The sequence below is a fragment of the Pezoporus flaviventris genome, unplaced genomic scaffold, assembly GCF_033815535.1.
Source record: "Pezoporus flaviventris isolate CSIRO_AGI_PZ_B2104156 unplaced genomic scaffold, CSIRO_AGI_Pfla_v1 ptg000001l, whole genome shotgun sequence".
NCBI lineage: Eukaryota > Metazoa > Chordata > Aves > Psittaciformes > Psittacidae > Pezoporus > Pezoporus flaviventris.
The window spans coordinates 36,260,651-36,280,154 of record NW_026892549.1 but is presented as its reverse complement, the minus strand read 5'-3'; the positions used below and the strand labels follow the sequence as shown (position 1 = coordinate 36,280,154).

General features: G+C 35.4%; 1 protein-coding gene across 4 annotated transcripts in view; it reads left to right on the top strand.

Annotated features, from left to right (window-relative positions):
- Window positions 1-19,504, top strand: part of KCNH7 (potassium voltage-gated channel subfamily H member 7) — a 240,819-nt gene that overhangs the window by 137,771 nt on the left and 83,544 nt on the right. For 3 of the 4 annotated variants that reach the window (XM_061452021.1, XM_061452012.1, XM_061452004.1), the window contains exons 3-4: window positions 8,182-8,337; window positions 16,910-16,942. In XM_061452021.1, the coding sequence (XP_061308005.1) occupies window positions 8,182-8,337; window positions 16,910-16,942 (189 nt within the window). The remainder of the gene's footprint in view (window positions 1-8,181; window positions 8,338-16,909; window positions 16,943-19,504) is intronic. The other variant, XM_061452031.1, reaches the window with a different exon arrangement.

Here is a 19,504-nt window from a genome sequence, read left to right as displayed (position 1 = left end):
ATCTGCATTTTAGTACTTAACAAAAAGCTGTTATTTTAATATGTCCTCAGCTCAAGTATATCATGCAGCTGAACATGAATTTTCTATTCACTGCTAATCATGAAAATTATTTATATATATATATATACAGTGAAATAAACATTTCAAAATATTAATTTTGACACACAAGATCACAGGAATAACTTGTGCATTGTAGAAAAATCACTTTTTCTAGAGACTCTTGATCCTAGTTTCAAAATGGTATTAGTAGATAAGTCACACATTTTTAAAATGTGTCTAGTATCCACACAGAACATTGTACAATTCTTTTTATCTTTTTCCTATGTCTTCTGAGCCATGTCTTTATGTCACCATTTTCAAATTCCATTTGACTGAAAATGAGCTACTTTGTGTGGCAAGAATGGGGAATTCACAAGCTTCCCATTAAACACACTGAACATGTATCAGTATGACTGTCTCTTTTAAAAGATTCATTGCAGAGAACAACCAAAAATAGATGGCAGGTTGAAATGTATTATATCCCTTTTCAATTGAATAGCTATCTTTAAGGGGGATGGGTAGAGACAAGAATATATTTGGCTGATATTTATTAGGGAGCTTACAGTGATTAATGGGACCTGTTCCCTTTGACATTTCACTCCACCCTTCATTTCAAATAGATATTCATTCTGTCACTAAAATTGTTGCTGATACTAAGATATGCTTATAAGACTGATGTAAGTATTGTAAGATATTAAATTACAATGTTTAGAGATGAGGAAAAGAACTCTAGTATGAAGTCAACCTGTTGTGTATGCAGCTACATAGCAAATGGGGAACGGGGAGGAAAGGAACATCCAAGGATAATTCTTTCCTTTAGAGCCAAAGTTCTGACAAAATTTGAATAGAATCATAGAATCATAGAATAGTTAAGGTTGGAAAGGACCTTAAGATCATCCAGTTCCAACTCTCCTGCCATGGGCAGGGACACCTCACACTAAACCATGTCACCCAAGGCTCTATCCAACCTGGACTTGCACATCGCCAGGGATGGAGCATTCACAACTTCCTTGGGCAACCCATTCCAGTGCCTCACCACCCTCACAGTAAAGAACTTCTCCCTTATATCCAATCTAAACTTCCCCTGTTTAAGTTTTAACCCATTACCCCTTGTCCTGTCACTTCAGTCCCTAATGAAGGGTCCCTCTCCGGCATCCATATAGGCCTCCTTCAGATACTGGAAGGCTGCTATGAGGTCTCCACATGGAGCTGCTGGAGCAAGTCCACAGGAGGGCCACGGGGATGATCAGGGGGCTGGAGTATCTACCATATGAAGACAAACTGAGAAATTTGTCTTCAAATTGGGAGGGACTCTTCATTAGGGAAGTACCCTGTTGATATTGGAAGGCTATGAGTTCTCCACACAGCCTTCTCTTCTCCAGGCTGAACAGCCCCAACTTTCTCAGCCTGTCCTCATATGGGAAGTTCTCCAGCCCCCTCATCATCCTCGTGGCGCTCCTCTGGACTTGTTCCAACAGCTCCATGTCTTTTTTATGTTGAGGACACCAGAATTGTACACAATACTCCAAATGAGGTCTCACGAGAGAATAGGGTCTTTACAGGTCAGATATCTCCGCAGAGCTGAATGACATTGAGTGCAAAGATACAAACAGCTGCAGATAAAACCAGACAAAAATATTTGTCTGATATTTCTTTCGTAGGGTTGTTACTGAATTGAGCAAGTAGCTAGGTGGTATCTGTCACCAGTGATCTGATTCTACATCACTAAGGGCTGGGAAATTTTCTCAGGGTAGATTAAGTCACTCTTCCACTCATTTTTATTATATAAACAGGCAAGCTAAGTTGTGAAAATCTGTTAGTAAATAGTTTTAATTGATACAGAAATGGTCTTGCAAAGGCATTTGGAGCCCTTCAACATCATATGAAATTCTTCAGGATTTTTGCATGACTATTCTCAACCTAACACTACAAGAATAGAGTTCTTAGTATGATTTGAGAAAGAAAGCGAACCTTTCTAGTAAGTCCACTGTAAATAAGATTCCTTGTGACATACTGCATTGTTCCTGGCTTGTTCTTGAATAGAAATATAAATGAATAGATTTTCAGCCCTTGATTACTCATGTTGAATCCCCACATCATGATACACATCATCCCTCAATATTTGACAAACTGGCTTTTGCTTGAATATTCAATACACATCCCCAGTGCAACTGTCCCTAAATGTCAACAAAAGCTCAACCAAGTACCCTGTTTGCTTAGAGTGGACCTCAAACCAGAGGTAAATAGGCTTCTGCATTTTAAGCATAAAACGACTTTCTTCAGTGAGAAGTCACAGAAATCCACAAGGCAGAGCAAATATTCACTGGTTACTGCTTTTCTTCTGATTTCCTTTTCTTTGTTTATAACCCTTCAAGGGTACAAGATGCTTTGCTTTTACCGGTCTCATTAGTTAAGTTACAACTAGTTGTTTTCTGGTGTCATTCTTCTGCACCATTCAGTTGATGAGAGCACTTGCTTGCTAAAACAATTTTTTAACACATTTGTTACCAGACTCTTGACAACATGTAGACAAAAAGTTTCGACTTGCTTTCATTTGTTTTCTTAAAGTTCGGCTGAAAGTAGATTTGGAGCAACGGGGAATAAGGTCACAATTTCAGAAGATCACACATGAAGCTGCTTCAAGTAAGAGTATTCTGCTTTTCTTTAGGGCATATCAAGAACCCAGAAGTCTTAGCAGCATGCCAGACAGAGCTTTATTTCACAAGAATTTGTATCCCACTTCCCATCTTGCTTTCTACTCAATTCATCTACCACACAGTCCCTGTGACACTAATACATAGGTCCATATGAGGAGCATGTCTATGTCCTTTATCTGCTGGCATTTGGTAACAAAATAGATTATAAACAGTAATTTGACCAGGAAACAAGATTTGAGTTATCAGCATTTCATATGCTTGTAAGGGGCTTGTTACTACTTGTATTTGCAACACTAAGCATGGTGGGCAAAACCCACAGCTTCAGCTTTTCTGAATGTCTGACAAGCAGGACAGTCTTTCTTTTCCCAAGACCAGAGCATACGTTGAATTTCATTAAATTCCCTTTACTTTCTTCCTGGACAAGAATTGCCCTGTACCTGAATAAACAGAGTAACCTGTCCCAGTCTGGAAGTAGTATAGAGAGATGCCTTTTTTGTCCATTAGGGAGAAATATTGAATTTGGGGAGTTAAGGAGTTAGTAGAAAGCCATGCCTTCGCTTTTCATCCCAAACACAAAGACTCCATGAAGAATGGGCAAAGTCAGAGAAGGTCTTCTGACCTTCTACAGTAATTCTCCCTCAGATTATCTCCCTTTGCTTTTGCCAAAGAACTTCTTATTAACATTGGGAAATCCCCTTGAGCCGTGCTGTGATGTAAGGACAAATAGAGCTGTAAATATGAACACAAGATAGTAACAAAATTCCATTGGTTACATTTTATTACATGGTGTTCTTTGTATTTATGGAAGTCAGCTCTTTCTTAACAGAGAAATGTTAAGTTTCTACTTAGTATAACTGATCAGACTGTAATAATGTCAGAGTAAATAAACAAAAATTAATCTATGAAAACAATGCATATTTCGCATTACTAAAAATATGTAAACTATGCAGACTTCTCTGTGCTCCTTTTCAGTAAAATACTGATAGAATACTAAGCTTAGTACACAATTTAATATGAAGTGCATTTAGTTGCATTTTTAATATAATCGGTAGTTTAAGATTTTAATTTAAAATGTAAGGTATAAACTCTGTGTTTGTGATTAATATGTTCTAAGTCTATGCCTCTGAGAGAAGGGATTTTGAGCATTCATTTTGATGGCAAAATGTGAATTATATTAGGGGAAGTGGAGGGTAATTATTTCCAGAATAAACATGCTGATTATTTAATAAAAGTACAAAGAACACCCAGCTTCCTTCTCTTGTCCCTGTATTATCGTAAAGTTGTCATATTGCAAAAGTGTCTCATTCAGATCTGAATTTAGACAGAGAACAGTACTGCTTGGCTCTGGAAACAGGTACAGCACCTCTGTCTCTAATTTTTAACTGTCTTTGATCTTGTTGTAGTAGGCAAGCTGTTGTTGGCCCTTCTTTTTTGTCCTGTTTTGGTTTATTCCTTCTCACCCTCAATCTTATACAAGCAAAAGTGCCTATGGATTGTAAAGATACCTACACTGTTCTATTTGTAGGTTGCAGCAGTAAAAAAGTATCATAATCCTAGAAAACTCTAGCATAAAGTCAGCCTGTCCAGAAATTTATATATGCACACAGAGGACATACTCATCGTCTTTCTTTATATAGCCTTAGTCAGTTGTCCACAGCAGCTCTGGTAACAAAAAGTAGCTGAGAATTCATAAATGCTTTGGTGCAGGGAGCCAACATTGGCTCCAAAATATGTTGGAACCAGTCTCAGTCCCAGTGAAGGCAGTCCTTAAATCTGGACTAAGGTAGGGAAGTCTGAATCTTTTAATTGTGAAATGCAGATAGCAACTGTCAGACTCATTCAGGGCAACAGGGCTGCAGAGCCATCCTGTAGAACCATGGTGGATTTTCAAGGATCTCTATTTGTGAAACGTGGGGCTTCTGCATAATTAGGACAATTGCCTAAATGCCACGCTGTCTCATTTTCAGAGATCCTTTGAGCTTGGCATATGTAATGGCCTGCGAAAATTTTGTTCCCAGGAAAGCTGAATCAAAATAGTTGCTTGGGATGTGTCATTTCTCAAAGTCTTCTTGTCAGAATTTTTTATACAGGAATGGAGGATCCTTAATTTGGAATGCCTCTACTGTTGTATTAATTGTATTGCCCTCTCCCAATTGCTTATAAAGGAAGCTATTGCAATTCAAATAAATTACTAAAGTTGTATCTAGAAGATACAGCCTGATAAAAATCTTTCCTAAAATCTTCTATAGAAAATCACTGGAAAGGTGAGTAGAACCAGAAAGAACCAGATTGATTGGGTTTGATGTGCCTACTTTGTACTGCTTTCATGAAGCAAGTCAACTTTAAATACTATGCAGCCAGATATTTAAATAGGCTTTCCTTCACCAGAATTGCCAAATGATGCAATATATCCTTATATAACACTAACATATCTTAAATCTTTATTTCTTAAATATTTATTGACACTTATGTATGCATTTTGGTGGTTATTTGTTAAACACCAGCCTGTCTGGTCTTGCGAAAATCACACTGTTGAATGCATAGCTATAGAATCATACATCATGACTGCACAGCGTTTAGGGGACCAGAATCTTTTCTTCACATATGGATGTTTTGCCACTTATTTAACTAGATGAAATAGTAGGCTTTAAAATAGCAGAGACAAAAGAAAACAATCCCTTATAACCATGGAATTCAAGCTGAGAAGAAAATATCCAGCTTTTCTCTTTATCTCCAATGATGATAACAAGAGAGCACAACAGGTATATTTCAATATTATTTCTCAATGGCAGTCTTTAGAAAATCCAGATATATTCCTGGATATTGAATCTTTTAATTATAAAGGTATACTTATTCTGCTTATATCATCCGCTTGCCCTGTTCCATTACATGAGAAATGCAGATTCCAGAAACCTCATTACAATTTTCATTGCTCATCAGAAGCATTCCTTACTCTTGAAATACTCAGTGTAGAGACAGAACAGGGAAAACATGCTGTGTGCAATGAAGAGCAGTGGAATGCCAGAGTGTAAATACCAGATAAGATTATTTATAGACTACTTACTTGCTAATATTTCTTTACTGCCATCAACTACAACTCTGAGCATATCTTTTGAATTTGCTAGTATTCTTTCTTTGCATCCAAATCTTATTTTTCTGTCAACGTAAGATCTTCCTTGTTATTTTGTATTTTGTGTTTCTTTATTGCCATTTCTATAGAGATAGATACTGATAAATGGATAGCAGATAACAGTTTCTGCACTGAAGACAAACACCAACAGTGACTACAACAGGCATTGTATTTTGGTTAATTGTGGAATTCCAATTCCAGTAATTCGCACAACGGAAATATTCTGTGCCTCTTAAAAAGTCTAGATGTCTTGGAAAAACTTAAGGTTAATGAACTACTGGACTCATTCATTTGCATGCTGGTGTAATTGGTCTTCAAAGGAACTCTGTTGAATTATACCAGATATGAATCTTTCCCATTTTTTGTTCCCAAAATATTTCTATATCCAGCTTAAATTTTTAACCCTGTGCTCTTTTTGCCCTGTTCTTAAGCTATAGACTGACAAACAGCTTCTGCATCTCCCCAGAGATATGAATCCGTAGCTCCAGTACAAAAGAGGTTTGTAAATACTTGAGGGCGGAATGTTCTACATAAACGGGAGATAGTGTCATTACTTAGCACTGTGGGGAGCATTTCAAAAGCTGCAAAAAGCAGGAAAGTTTTTAACAAAGCCCTTGTCATCCTCATTTGCAAAACAAATAAATATTTGATCTGCTTGAGTCCAGTGTTCTTCAAGGCAAGGTGTGCCTCAGCCTAGCTCCACTTCCAGTCCTTTGTGTTTGAGGGATATCTCCTCAACCTATAAATCTGCATTTCAAAACATAGCCTATATCGTAAAATAGTGTTTCCTTCCAAACAAATCAATAAATATAATTTTGACTGTTTAAACTCAAAATGTATTTTTATAAGTTAGCTAAAACCACAAAGATTATTTCTAAATTCTTTTCAGACCCTCAGTTTAAGCAGTCTATGTTGCAATGCTTGGCCTGCAGCACTTCTATTTTTAGCTCTAATGGAACAGTCTTAAATTGCTTATTTTCTGTTTACTAAAGTCATTGAGCTTGTAACCATGGCAACTGTGGCAAGTGCCACAGCTTAACTGTTTTATTAAATGGATTGAAGGTACAGCTGCAAAACTTGAAAGGCTAGCATGTCAATTTTATACATAGCTCAAAGTGGCATATATACTACATTATAGCAAGCACTGTATTAAATATGAGGAGCCAGAATCCGACCTTGGTTATAATGATATAAATCTTTAATATCTCTCTCCTCAACAGGAAAAAAAAAAAAAAAGGGAAAAAAAAAAAAAGAAATTATTCTTGTGTAACCCAGATCAGTATCTGTTTTTGTCAGATTGCACAGCCTGTCAAGTTTCAGTGATTACTGCATTTGAATGCATAAATTGCAGATGATGTACATTAAACCAGTCCCTAGTTATCATGGAAATGCATTATCTCACAGTTGTGCTTGCGTGAAGCTTTTAGCACATTATTTGTATTGCTTACAGCATTCACATTATTTTTGGAACCACTATGTTCTGTTAGGTTAATAGAAAGAATTAAATCAAACTAATGATTCTGTCAAATTAAACTTCTTAAGAGTTATACTGGAAGAATTAACACAAAGAATTTTTTAAATCTCTAATTAGGCATTTGAACGAGAACACCCTGAGTACAGAAGTGTTGAGAAGTTAGACTTTCTGTTCATTTCAGTGTAACTTGGATATGCTCCATATATATGAAAACTAGGGTACCTTTAAATTCATACTTCAAATTGTGTATGGCAGTTAAGTCAAATACTTCTGAAGATTATTGAAAATTGTTACCACAGTGTAGAAGTCTTTTGTGAGAATATAAAAGCCCATGGGATCAGATAAGAAATATAACTTTTAACAAAAACTGAAACAACATTATACAGCCCCTGAAAGAGAATAAAGAGTGTTGAGGGTTAAAATAAGGATAGTGATATATTTACACCCATAAATATTTGATGCATGATTCATCCTGTTGTAATAGAATAAAAAGCTCGAAGAATGTGTGACATTTAGAAGAATGGGGTTCTGCTTTCTTCACTAGTGTTGTGTTTGGAACAGTGTTTGCATTGCTACTTTTGGTGCTAAATGTCTCAGATCACAAGTGTGTCTATCTATCTAGATACTCCCAGTGAATAAAAAACAAAAGGTAAAATTGACATTTTAAAGGAGAAATCTTTTAGAAGAGCTAATAATCTAATAAATTATCAAAAAATGTATTTCTTTCTGTGAAAATATTCCTGTTTAAGTATAATGCGCATCATGTTCAATTAGTAAATTTAAAGAAATATTCTTCACTATCGATGTAACTGGAATTACTGGAGTGAAAAAAAAATAGTGAAGTTTTCTTTCATTTATGTATTTTTTTTCTCCATTTGCAGGATCTACTTTCATTTGCAACACCCACATAATTCCAGTGAAAAATCAAGAGGGAGTAGCAATGATGTTTATTATTAACTTTGAGTATGTTACAGATGAAGAGAATGTGGTATCTCCTGAGAAGTGCAAGCCAATATTGCCATCCAAACTTGTAAATCGTAAGTTTTTAAAAGTTGTCAGTTCTCTGCTTACCTCTACTTTTAGCTGGGACAGTAATTAACCTGGACAATAATGATGCCAGAGAAATTACGCAGTTCACATTGCTTGATTCATTTAAGATAAAATTCAAAACAATGATGAGTTATATATAGCAAACCTGATGTAATGTTGGCAAGATAATCTATCAAATCTTTGGTAGCACTAACAGCACAGATCTTGTGAGTACTACTAGGAAATGTAAAATCATTAAAACATTTCAGAGAAATACATTGCCCTTGACAAAAATTATTATGAATAGAAAATTGAAAAAAATAAATCATTATGATACTGCCCAAATATTTCATCTTAGCTTATTCAGAATTGAATATTTCTATCTTCCTTTCTGATTAAAAATAGTTGGTGGAGTGTGTGATAAAAAGGACTAGAAAATATAAATCACAGAATCATAGAATAATTAGTGTTGGAAAGGACCTTAAGATCATCTCGTTCCAACCGCCCTGCCATGGGCAGGGACACCTTACGCTAAACCATATCACCCAAGGCCTCGTCCAACCTGGTCTTGAACACTGCCAGGGATTCACAACCTCCCTGGGCAACCTATTCCAGTGCCTCACCACCCTAACAGGAAAGAATTTCCTCCTTGTATCCAATCTATACTTCCCCTGTTTAAGTTTTAACCCGTTATCCCGTGTCCTATCACTACAGTCTCTAATGAGGAGTCCCTCCCCAGCAATGTGGAAAACCAAGTTAAAACATAATTAAACATTCTGATTTTACCAAATTGAAGTATTTAAATTGGCTTGAAGGATGTGGGTGTTTTCGGTTATACAGAAAAGGCTTTTGTTTCAGTTTTACTCTGGAACATTAAGTATTGTCAAAATCAGAAAACTCTGCACAAAACAAAGTTGATTTCTTACACAGATACACTGTGCAGCTTTCTGTCACACTATCTGCAGAACGTGTGCTCTTTTCCTGACCTTCACTTTGCGCAGAAACAGCACATGATCCTTCTGCTTTGCATCTGCACTCACATAATTGCTCCCACTACAAGATTTCCCAGGACATGTCCCCGTTTGTACAAGCTCTTAGTAAAGCACAGCATGCTCTTATGGTGAGCATTAACACTCTCCCCTGGCTGGCTCAGCAACTGTTGGAAAACACCTTTTCACAATGTAATAATCTTTAATGTTAGTACGATAAAGGGACCTGGAACCTAACTTGCTGATTGTTATATCAACACTTAGCTTTCTCTAGATAGGAGACAAAGACCAGTATGATCTTCACTGCAAGAATCAAGGGGAGAATTTTCCCAATGTAAGCGCTGTGCTACCTGAAGTGATGACATGCTATATTATTTTTCCTGCTAGTTATGTTGAGAAGACTATAAGGAGGAAGCCTGTATCTGTGCATGTAACACCACTACCAGGTTCCTTCTGATGAAAGCAGTCTTTGCCGTTCTTCATAATCTGGATATTCTGCACTATATCTTCTGGACAAAATGCAGGATCTCACTCAAAGCTCTGTAACTTCTGAAAAAAAAATACATAAATTCCCCCCATCATTCACATTTTTAAAAAGTTACAATTTATTTCTATGACTAATTGAGATACTAAGAAATATTGTTTTCAGTAAGCATGGAGAGAGAGTTCTGACTGAATCACTCCAGATGGGCCAAAGTCCTTTCACTTATGTCTGTATAAACCTACAATGGCAGTCAGTGCAAGACTGTGGAAAAGAAAATTCCCATTACTGGAAACTAGCAGTCTGCAGATAATTATTGTTCACCAAATATCACATGATTTCAAAGAGCCTTTGCAAATATTCTTTACAATATGTATTTAAAATCTCGTGCTTTTATGCTTCATTCGCTTATTCTGTTTTGCAGGGGGGGGTTGTTGGTTTGGTTTTTTTTAATTGTTTTTTTTTAATAACCAATACAGCAGTATTTTTAATTTTTCTTGTGATATAAAGAACACATTTTTATTTTTCTAGTAAAGTTATTGGAAAAAATTCCACTAAGGATTATCAGAAAAATAATAAAATTGCATCAGAAAAAAAATTATAAACAATGTATCAAGTAAACCCCACTCATACTCTCTTTATTTCAGGATGCCATGATTTTGTGAATTTTGAACATTTTACTTCCTAGTTTAAAAAAAAAAATAAAAATTGCTGAGCTGTTCCATGCTTAATATGGTTTATTTTATTATGAAAAGTAGAAAGTAAAATACCAATTGGGGGGAGAAGAGCTTTGTGTCCTGAAAAAGAGCTGCTATATGTGAAACATCACTGTACATTTTCAAGTGTTGTCACTTGCTGTATTTTAAAGTGAAAAGCCACTAGAGAGGACATCTGCAAAAAAAAGCAGTCAGAACATCCTCTCTTGGTTTACGGTATTTATGCCTGACATAGACAGAGGATTTCCTTGCTGAGAGTTCTTGAAAAATGAATAGCTGGGGCTCCAAGCTCAGTGCATAATAGAGAAGGATCAAGGTGCAAAAGGAGGCAAAGAGAGGTGACTCGAACCATTTTCGTGCTAGTGGGTACAGCCAGATGCCAGAAACTGGCAGAAACTAGAGCAGGCAAATGGCTGCTCTTACTCCTACCTAGTTGCTTGTGGTTTCAGAGCAGACTGTTGTGTGGGCAGGATGGGAAGAATGGTGATACAAAATATGCTACAAAGCCCAGAATCCTTCTTGGCAGAGAGAATTCTCAAGAAAGAGGACAACCTGTGCAAAAAATGCAGAAATAACTGCAAGATATTGCGCACAGTCCAATGGGAGGTTTGAATTACAAAAACAACCCAAACAAACAAACAGAAGCCTCGAAATTTAGAAAAGACAGAAAGAGACCAATAAGCAACAAAAGTCACAGAAAAGATATATTGTTTACCAGCAAAACCATGTTTTTTAAATCATGTTCTCACCACAAGGCAAATAGCAGATCATCTAGGAGGAAGTCAGTTTTTCGTCATCTTACTTCTATTTGGAACATACATCAGCAGTTAAAGCAGGTGATCTTTTCTCATTGGCTCACACACAAAATGGACAGTGATGGGAATTGGTTCATCAGAGAAGTTGGGGAGAAGCAAAGAAACAAAATCTCTTCAAATCCAGCACCAATTTAGCGGATAAAAATAGAGAGAACCAGCCATATAGCAAATGCAATACATCTCTGATAAACAACCAAGCAATAGCTAATGACAAAAGACAAAAGATTTCAGATTGCATTACCATCTACTACCCCAAAGTACACAGATGAAGAGAAATTTCTTCCAGAGCTCCTCAAATGGAGTTTTCTCATATTAAAGTGTGTTTTCAACATGAGAGTAAATAAAAATGACTGAGTCAGGTTGCAGCAGAGAAGACCAAAAAGTGAATACGAAAGATTATAGTTATTTTCCTGACCCTAGAAAATAAGATAACACTTCCATTGTGTCATTCTTCCTCTAATTGATTTATTAAGAGCTGACATCAAATTTATCGAGTGTAACTTTGAAAAAACTTTCCTTTTTATAAAAGCATCTATACTGCTAGTTGTAGCAAACAGTTTTGAATAAGATTGCTTACCACAGTGCTTCTCACGACTGAAATCTAACACAGTGTAACAAAAGAAGCATTTCAATCGGTCCGTAACATTCTAAGCAGACAAGAGGGATTCCAAACTGTAAAAGGTCTGAGGGCCCTCTGAAGAAATTAAATACCTACAGAAAGCAACTGAAATTTGCTAAGTTATGCTCAGAGACTACATTTAGTTCTGGATAGGCAGAAAATGAAAAGTTACCAGCTGAATACTGACAGATCTTTAAACAGTGTTTGTAAGCTCTTTAGGACAGGAAGCCTGTCTTCTTTTTATGTGCCATTATGATGGCTAACACAGCTAGGTTTTGATTCTGCATTGCACTTGGCAGATTATGATAATAATAGGTTATTAAAAAAAAAAATCAACAGTACACTGCCAGGAGTTTAATGACCACATTTGAGTATAAATACAGTTCTTTCTAGTCTGATGCTTAAGAGCTCCTATCTTATACACACCAAAAAGATGAATAGGAAGTAATGTGAAAAGTGAAGATACTGGCTTCACAATAGCAGTGTAAAAATCCATTCAGTTGATCCTTTTGTACCATTTATTCTTCCCTGAAAGAATTTATCATCAGTTCTCTATGGCAGTCTGACTAGTTTGACTATAATCAAATAGCTAAATTTTGGAAAATCCTAGCATGCACCAAATCTGTAAAGAAATACTAAGTCACAGCCAACTGATTTTTCACTCTTTTCTGTTTCACTGCTTTTGTGATTTGCCACAATTCTATTTTTTAATGTATGCCATTTTACTAGTAAAACAAAGGAAGCATTTGTTCAAATATAACTCTTTTGGGGAAAAAAATCCCCAGACATTTGTAGTATCTTTTCATTTAAACTTCTAACTAAATCTATTTAATATTATGCCTCTTCCATCTTTATTCAGAGAGATGAGGAAATGTCTTCTGTAAGCACTTACTCCATGGCTGGGTAACATCATCTTCTCCAATGAGGACGTGTTTGTACAATGTGCAGTTAAAGTGAGATTTATAGAAAGTAATTTCTGCTACAGGTGTCCATCATCCAATCACTCTTATTCAGTCTTATTTTAAGTCTTTTCTAATAAATTTACTTTTTACACTGCCTTTTCTCAGATTATGTAATGTTTTATAATTCCAGAAATTAACTTCTGTACTCAAAGATGAAAACACTTAATAACTTTACCCCACCTCACTTCATCTGTGAAATGCTTAAAGAGAGAAATACCAGTTTCTCAAGGGGAACAATTTTTGTTTAGCATATTAAAGTGTTTAAATCAAAAGCTTTAACCTAAATAAGCCCTAAAAATGGATTTTACTCATATTGTAGCAGTTCTTATGGACTGTTCTCTACCACATCTGATAACATACTAACATTTGCTTGATTGTCACTATGATGATAAAAAATTATTCCCAAAATTGTTGTTCATAAATTTTCATGAATCTAATAGTTTGCCAAAGTTGTATAAAATGTTTAACTCCAACTGAAATAATACATAAATAATATATATCTAGCAAGACAAAAAGAGAACTCCTTCCTGTTAGACTCACCGCAAAATACTAAATTAAGAAGAGATGTGATTTTGTACTGGCTTAGCAAAAAACTATGTGAACACTACTGAATTATAATTTAAATTTGTATATAGTAACAGTTGCCAACCAAAATAAGATAAAATTCCTGTACAATGTGTTGTACAGACTGCATTAAACTCTTTATTATAAAATGTTAAGCTACTATAACTTCTGCATATAAATATGGCTTTTAAATTATCTATTGAGAAAAGGGAATGTAAGTGTCCAGTTTTATTCCCAAATATGTCAAGCATTCTAATCTGACATGTTCATCTACTCCACTAATTTTATGAGGAATTTTTACATAAATTTACAGAATGAGTGGTATGAATTAATACCTGATTCTCTTCTTCAGAGTGGTATGAATTAATACCTGATTCTCTTCTTCAGACCTGTCAAATACTTTGTGCTTGTAAAGCTAGTAACTGTAAAATATCAACATTAATCATAACACAGAATGAACACAGAGAAAATAAACAGCCATTTCACACTGACAGAAAGTCATAGATTTGAGGATACTGACTTCAATATGAAGAACATAACTGCAAATTTTCTAGTCAAAGTAGACCATTTGTAGGGTTCTAATGTATACATACAGAAGATGAGAAGAATCTCTCAGAGCTTTAATTCTGATTTGCCTTCAAAGACTGCTGTATTTTACTGACCTATAAGTGCTTTTTCTAGCATTTACTCTAGTCCTGTCTGAAGCAAAACTCCTATTAATATATAGGCTAAAATAGTTAAAGTCAGATGAGCCAACTTTATCAAAGGTTTTATTGAATTAACTTCAAAACATTATGACTAGCTAGAAGTACTAACCTATAAGCTAATACTGGTTCCAAAACTCAGTGTTCATTATCTCATGCGAGAAAGCCCAAAAGTTATTTGATTAATCATATAATTACATTCTGCCAGAGAGGGATATTTGAGGATTGTCTTATCATTTTCTCACTTCAAAAATCTATGAGACTATTAAAGACACCCTGGAATAATTTCTCAGGTCTTTTCCTTTAAAGGAAATGAAAGGATGTTATACATCCAATAAACACATACTTTTTGGTTAAGGTTCAAACAAAATGAGCAGGATAATAATATTCTTAAAATAGCTAAATACCTTCCAATCAGTAACATTTTTTAAGGTGCTTACACTTTAACAAGTTTGCCTCTCTCCTGATCCTAGAAATGGAGTTATATTTCAGGATTAAAGATCACTGAATCCACTGAAGTTACAAATAAAACAAGTACATCTGAAATGAAAATCAGGCCTTTAATTCAAAGAGCTAACTCAATAAACAGTATTTGTTTTCCTCTGTGCAGAGCATTTTGCCATATAAGTGAGAGGCAAGAATATATTGTTTTCTAAACATATCTGGAAAACAATGTTGTCATGAAATATTGTATATCGTTTGAGGCATACAAGTTTGCCACATAGAACATGGCATGTATAAGCAATAGTAATCCCCTGACTTTGCCCAAAATGTAATGAGGAATTTGTTCAAAGTCTTATTTTTAGCTGCACCACAGGGAGCAAATTTATCATAAGTGAGGGCTAGTCAAGAAAAATTGTGTCCAGGAGGACAAAGGTTTCTATCTAGCCAACCAGCAAAATAGTTCTGACAGCCCCAGTGTCAATATGTATATTTGTCTGCAAGGTAAATTACTGTGAATGCTAGGTAAACTGAGACTGCGTTGAACTCTTAGCAAAGAAATATAGCCAAAAAGCAATTACCAGTAAAAGACAGAAGAACTTCTAACAGAAGAACAAATACCTAACAGCCTAATTAACAGAATAGCCATTAAGATAAATGAATTCTATTAGTCCTATTTTACAGACAGGAATACAAGTGGCTATATTTCTGTTCCCTCATGATGGTTACTGTTGGGGCTTAGATTAGAAAGGAAGCCTCCCTGGATTCTGTTCAACCACTGTAATTAGCTGTTTGCATTACAGCCTCTACCAGCCAGGATCACACAGCTACTGTGCTATATCTTGTACAAACATTCAGTAAAAAAGGCAATCTATGCTTAAAGAGATTACAAACCCAAATGAGGAATTGACCAAGCTTTCAGTCACATTCAGTGGAGCTGACTTGTGCACATTGAGCAGGATAAGGAACACAAACTGACAATACTCTGGCTATGCAGAGACCCTGCAAATTTTCCTTTTCCTGTTTAAATAAATACATGTCCAGTATGAAAAGTGAGTATGATAAAGAGCCTTAGATTGAACTAGATACAGAAGATTTCTTCCAGTCCTATATTTTTATTCATTTCTAAGAGGTCTCTTATCCATCTGTTCTTTTCAGGACATTTAAAACAGGTGCGTTCTGTGACGTAGCTTGAAGGCTAGGATAGTGATTTTGAAAAGTCATCCCACATTATAATACATGCCCTCAGGAAAGTATAAAGGCAATGAGTTTTACATCATTCTCTGACAGATGAGAGAGTCATCTGTCTCTATTATTCATAATAAGGACTAGCACAGAGAACTTAACATATTTGTGCACTTCTGAAATTGAGTTAGAGATTTTAACCTTGAAGAGGGAGAAATCAAAACAAACAAGCTATCTCAAGCTTAGACAAAGAGGACTCTAATAGGAAGTAGAAAAAAAAATAATTAAATGGATTTAAGCAGCTTTCAGATGGACACTGGTCATAAGGAGTATATTTTGTTATTTATATTACTGAACAGGGAGTAGACATTATTTTAAGGTAAGCAAACAATATAGATCTATAGATAAAAATAAGGGGATTTACTACCACTGCATCTCATTTCTTAGGCATAGATTCCTACCATTATTACTTGATTATATTAAAAAGCATAACACCCAGGCAACTTGAGCATTTCAAAGACCGAAAGCAATCGGCAGAGATGTATAGTCTGACTTCTTCCCATAAGGTCATGAAATAAGTGAGCCTTATCAAGATCATGGAACTTCTCTAATGTCATGCTCTGAACAAGTGTCAGTGAATAGTCTGTTCTTCTTAAGGAGATTATGAATTCTTCAACTTTTCAATAACTTTCTTCCAAACAAAATTGGCATTTCCTAGCAAAGAAATTATCACTAAGAAATTGGAAGAGGTTCCATTTCATGAGAAATAGCATGTTAGTCTGGATACACCTTCTTTAGTTTTCTGCCAACTTTAAAACTCGATAATTGGAAATATATATTGATCTATGCAACAAACTTAGTAATTATAAAAGTACTTCTTAATGGAATAGTTATTACATTTGCCAAATAAAAACGCAATGTACTTTTAGAACAATCCTTCTGCAGATCACATACTTTGTATATGAATTGAAGCTGCCTGAATTTGCTTCTAAAATGTGTGGAAATTTTATATTCTACCAACTTTTCTTAATAGTCTGTTTATTTTTTGAATCTGTGTCTTTTTAAGCTAAAGCTTTTTGTAAATCTAGTTTAATTGTGTTTCAGATGGTAACAACCTTTCGAGTGGCTCTTCTTCAGGTAAATCTATCTTCTAAAATTCTGTCTAATAAAGTCCTTTTATTGCTTTGTTCTGGTTCTATTGTTTCAAGATCTCATTACATTTTATATAACTCTAGAAGACTGCAAGTCAAAATATGGCTCTTGCTCCCACTCTCTAAATACTTATTTCTGCAAAACTATGGATATAACAGCAAAACTATTAAATTTAGTATAATTATATGACATATAAAATCCAAATGTAGTGTTGCTTTTCAGCTTATTATCACTGAAAGTTCTTGTATGCAGAGCATAAAAAAAATTCAATCAATATGAGACAAAACGCGCTGCAGAATTTGGTACTGTTATACAAATTCAGTGTTAAAAAATAAAGATAACTTCTCCAGGCTTCGTGTCTCAGACAAAGGCAATATTTTTTTTATTCTATGAAGCCTGGCAACCACGGTGATGAAGGGTTGAGAATTTCTTGAGAACTTGGTTTAATAGATGGAATGAATTCTTCTTTTTGAGCTATCAAAAAACCCACTATATTCTCAGCAAGACTAAAATACTGAGATACCCAATTTTTTTGCATATAATATTTGTTGTAATGCTTGCTATTTTATTACAGTTATTTACCTTTTTCTTCTTTTCCACTTCTGATTATGTCTAAGAAATAAAAATGCAAGAAGTCTCTTTTTTTAAAGGGACCAAAAATTATTTTTCTTATGGCTTTTTCACAAAAAAACTGTAACTCCTATAATCTTAACATAACAAACAAGATTCAATGTAGTAATATCTCTATCAACAAATGGGAAGAAAACCAGACAGGTAAATGTACAGGGTCATATTAACATCCAAGGATATAACCATTCTGTCTTTTGAGGGAGACCTTGAGAATGTTGTTCAGACTAAATTCACTGGTCAACCACACACAGCATAGCCCTACCTTTAGCCCTAGGCTTCATTCCCTTCCTTTCATGTTTTGACAGGCTGCCTCAGAGGCCTATGTGTAGACAGGAGGATCTGGAACCATATTGTTCTCTTAGCTGTTCTCCTCTTAGGAGAAGCATAGCCTGAAGACAAAAATGTGCCATCATTGGCACAGAGATAAAACCACTTTCTCACTTAGAATGTAAAGAAGACTGCTGTTACTGATAAAACTCAAGTGCAACCTTAAATTTCAGAGAAAACTAAAAGAACTGAAGTGCCAAAATTAAACCATACCAGAAGATTCAGAAAAAAGTGTGTATGCAGTATCTGAGAATTACAAATTTGAACGTATAAAGTTAATAATTGGATATACCTTCCCTTTCCTGTCTGAAAAGAAATGAAGATTATTTCATAGCCACATCATAATTTTCATAATCTTGCAAATCAAGAAAATGACCTACTTATATATGCTTCTCTGCATTTGGGGGGAAAGAACTGAAAAAAAACAACCCAGCAATTGGCCCTTCCTGTAATTCTTTGTCCTAAGACCAGCTGAGCCCAGAAAGAAAATAAGGCAGTATCACTTGCCTCAGTGTTTGCATACAGTACATGCAAGTATTTGCTGCTATTTTAGACTGTCAGCGTTTAGGGATTCCGTTTCTCAAAAGCAATTGTTTCCTTCACTCTATTGCATGAGCTCGTAAATGGTATTTCCAAGTCTTTGAGCAGCAATTTAGTAATTGCCTGTGTCTATATTTCTGATAAACTAGATCCTGAAATTCCTTGACAGTAGACATTCGGTTGTCAGAAAACCTTTCAGCAAAGAGCTGACTCCTGCCTCCTTTGTGAATGTAATTTTGTTCATTGTTTGGGGAAGTTTCAGAACAAAAGTATTGTTGAATTAGCCCATGCTTTGGAGGATAGTCTGCCCTAATCGACCTGCTTTACATGCCTTTGTCAAGGAAATCTGTCTCTGTCTAGAATAAGTTGATCTTTGTGAATATATGTGTTGTATTCTTTAATCTTATAGACTAAAAACGTAACATTTTATACTAAAAAATTAGTAGTGTTTCATATTATAACCAAACCCGTCATCCACTGTGATAAAACTATCCAAGACTTGACTTCTTCAACATTCTACCATGGTTAATAGGTTATACTGGCACATGGGCAGCTCAGAGTTTGGGTTAATTTTCAGCCTAGAACAGGTGGCATGTCGTACCACAGGAAAGAGTTCTGACAGTTTCTACATTTCACTTAATTTATCTTTTGCAAACTTTTTGTGCATTTGAGTGCATTTGATTCTTGAAATTCTAAATCTAGAGAAGCTTGAGAGTTTAATAGACGACTTATCTGAAAGCAGCTTCAGACACTGGTTTCTGGGTACTTACTTCTCTGCATCATCATGAAAGTAACAGTGCTACTAGAGATGCTACAAAAAAAGGCTGAGCAATTCTTTGAGGAGCCATCATGACTTCCCAGCTGCTGTCTCTTAGGGCTACCTTTCTGCAGTGGTCAGGATAGGAAATCAGGAATCCCATATACATTGACATGGCCGAAACAGAATTTGGGATAGCACATAGCATCTACCAGTAGTCCTAAAAATACTAAAGAAAATGTAGTGAAAGTACAGCTGTCTTGGTTGTAGGCATTTCTCCGACTTTGCCATCG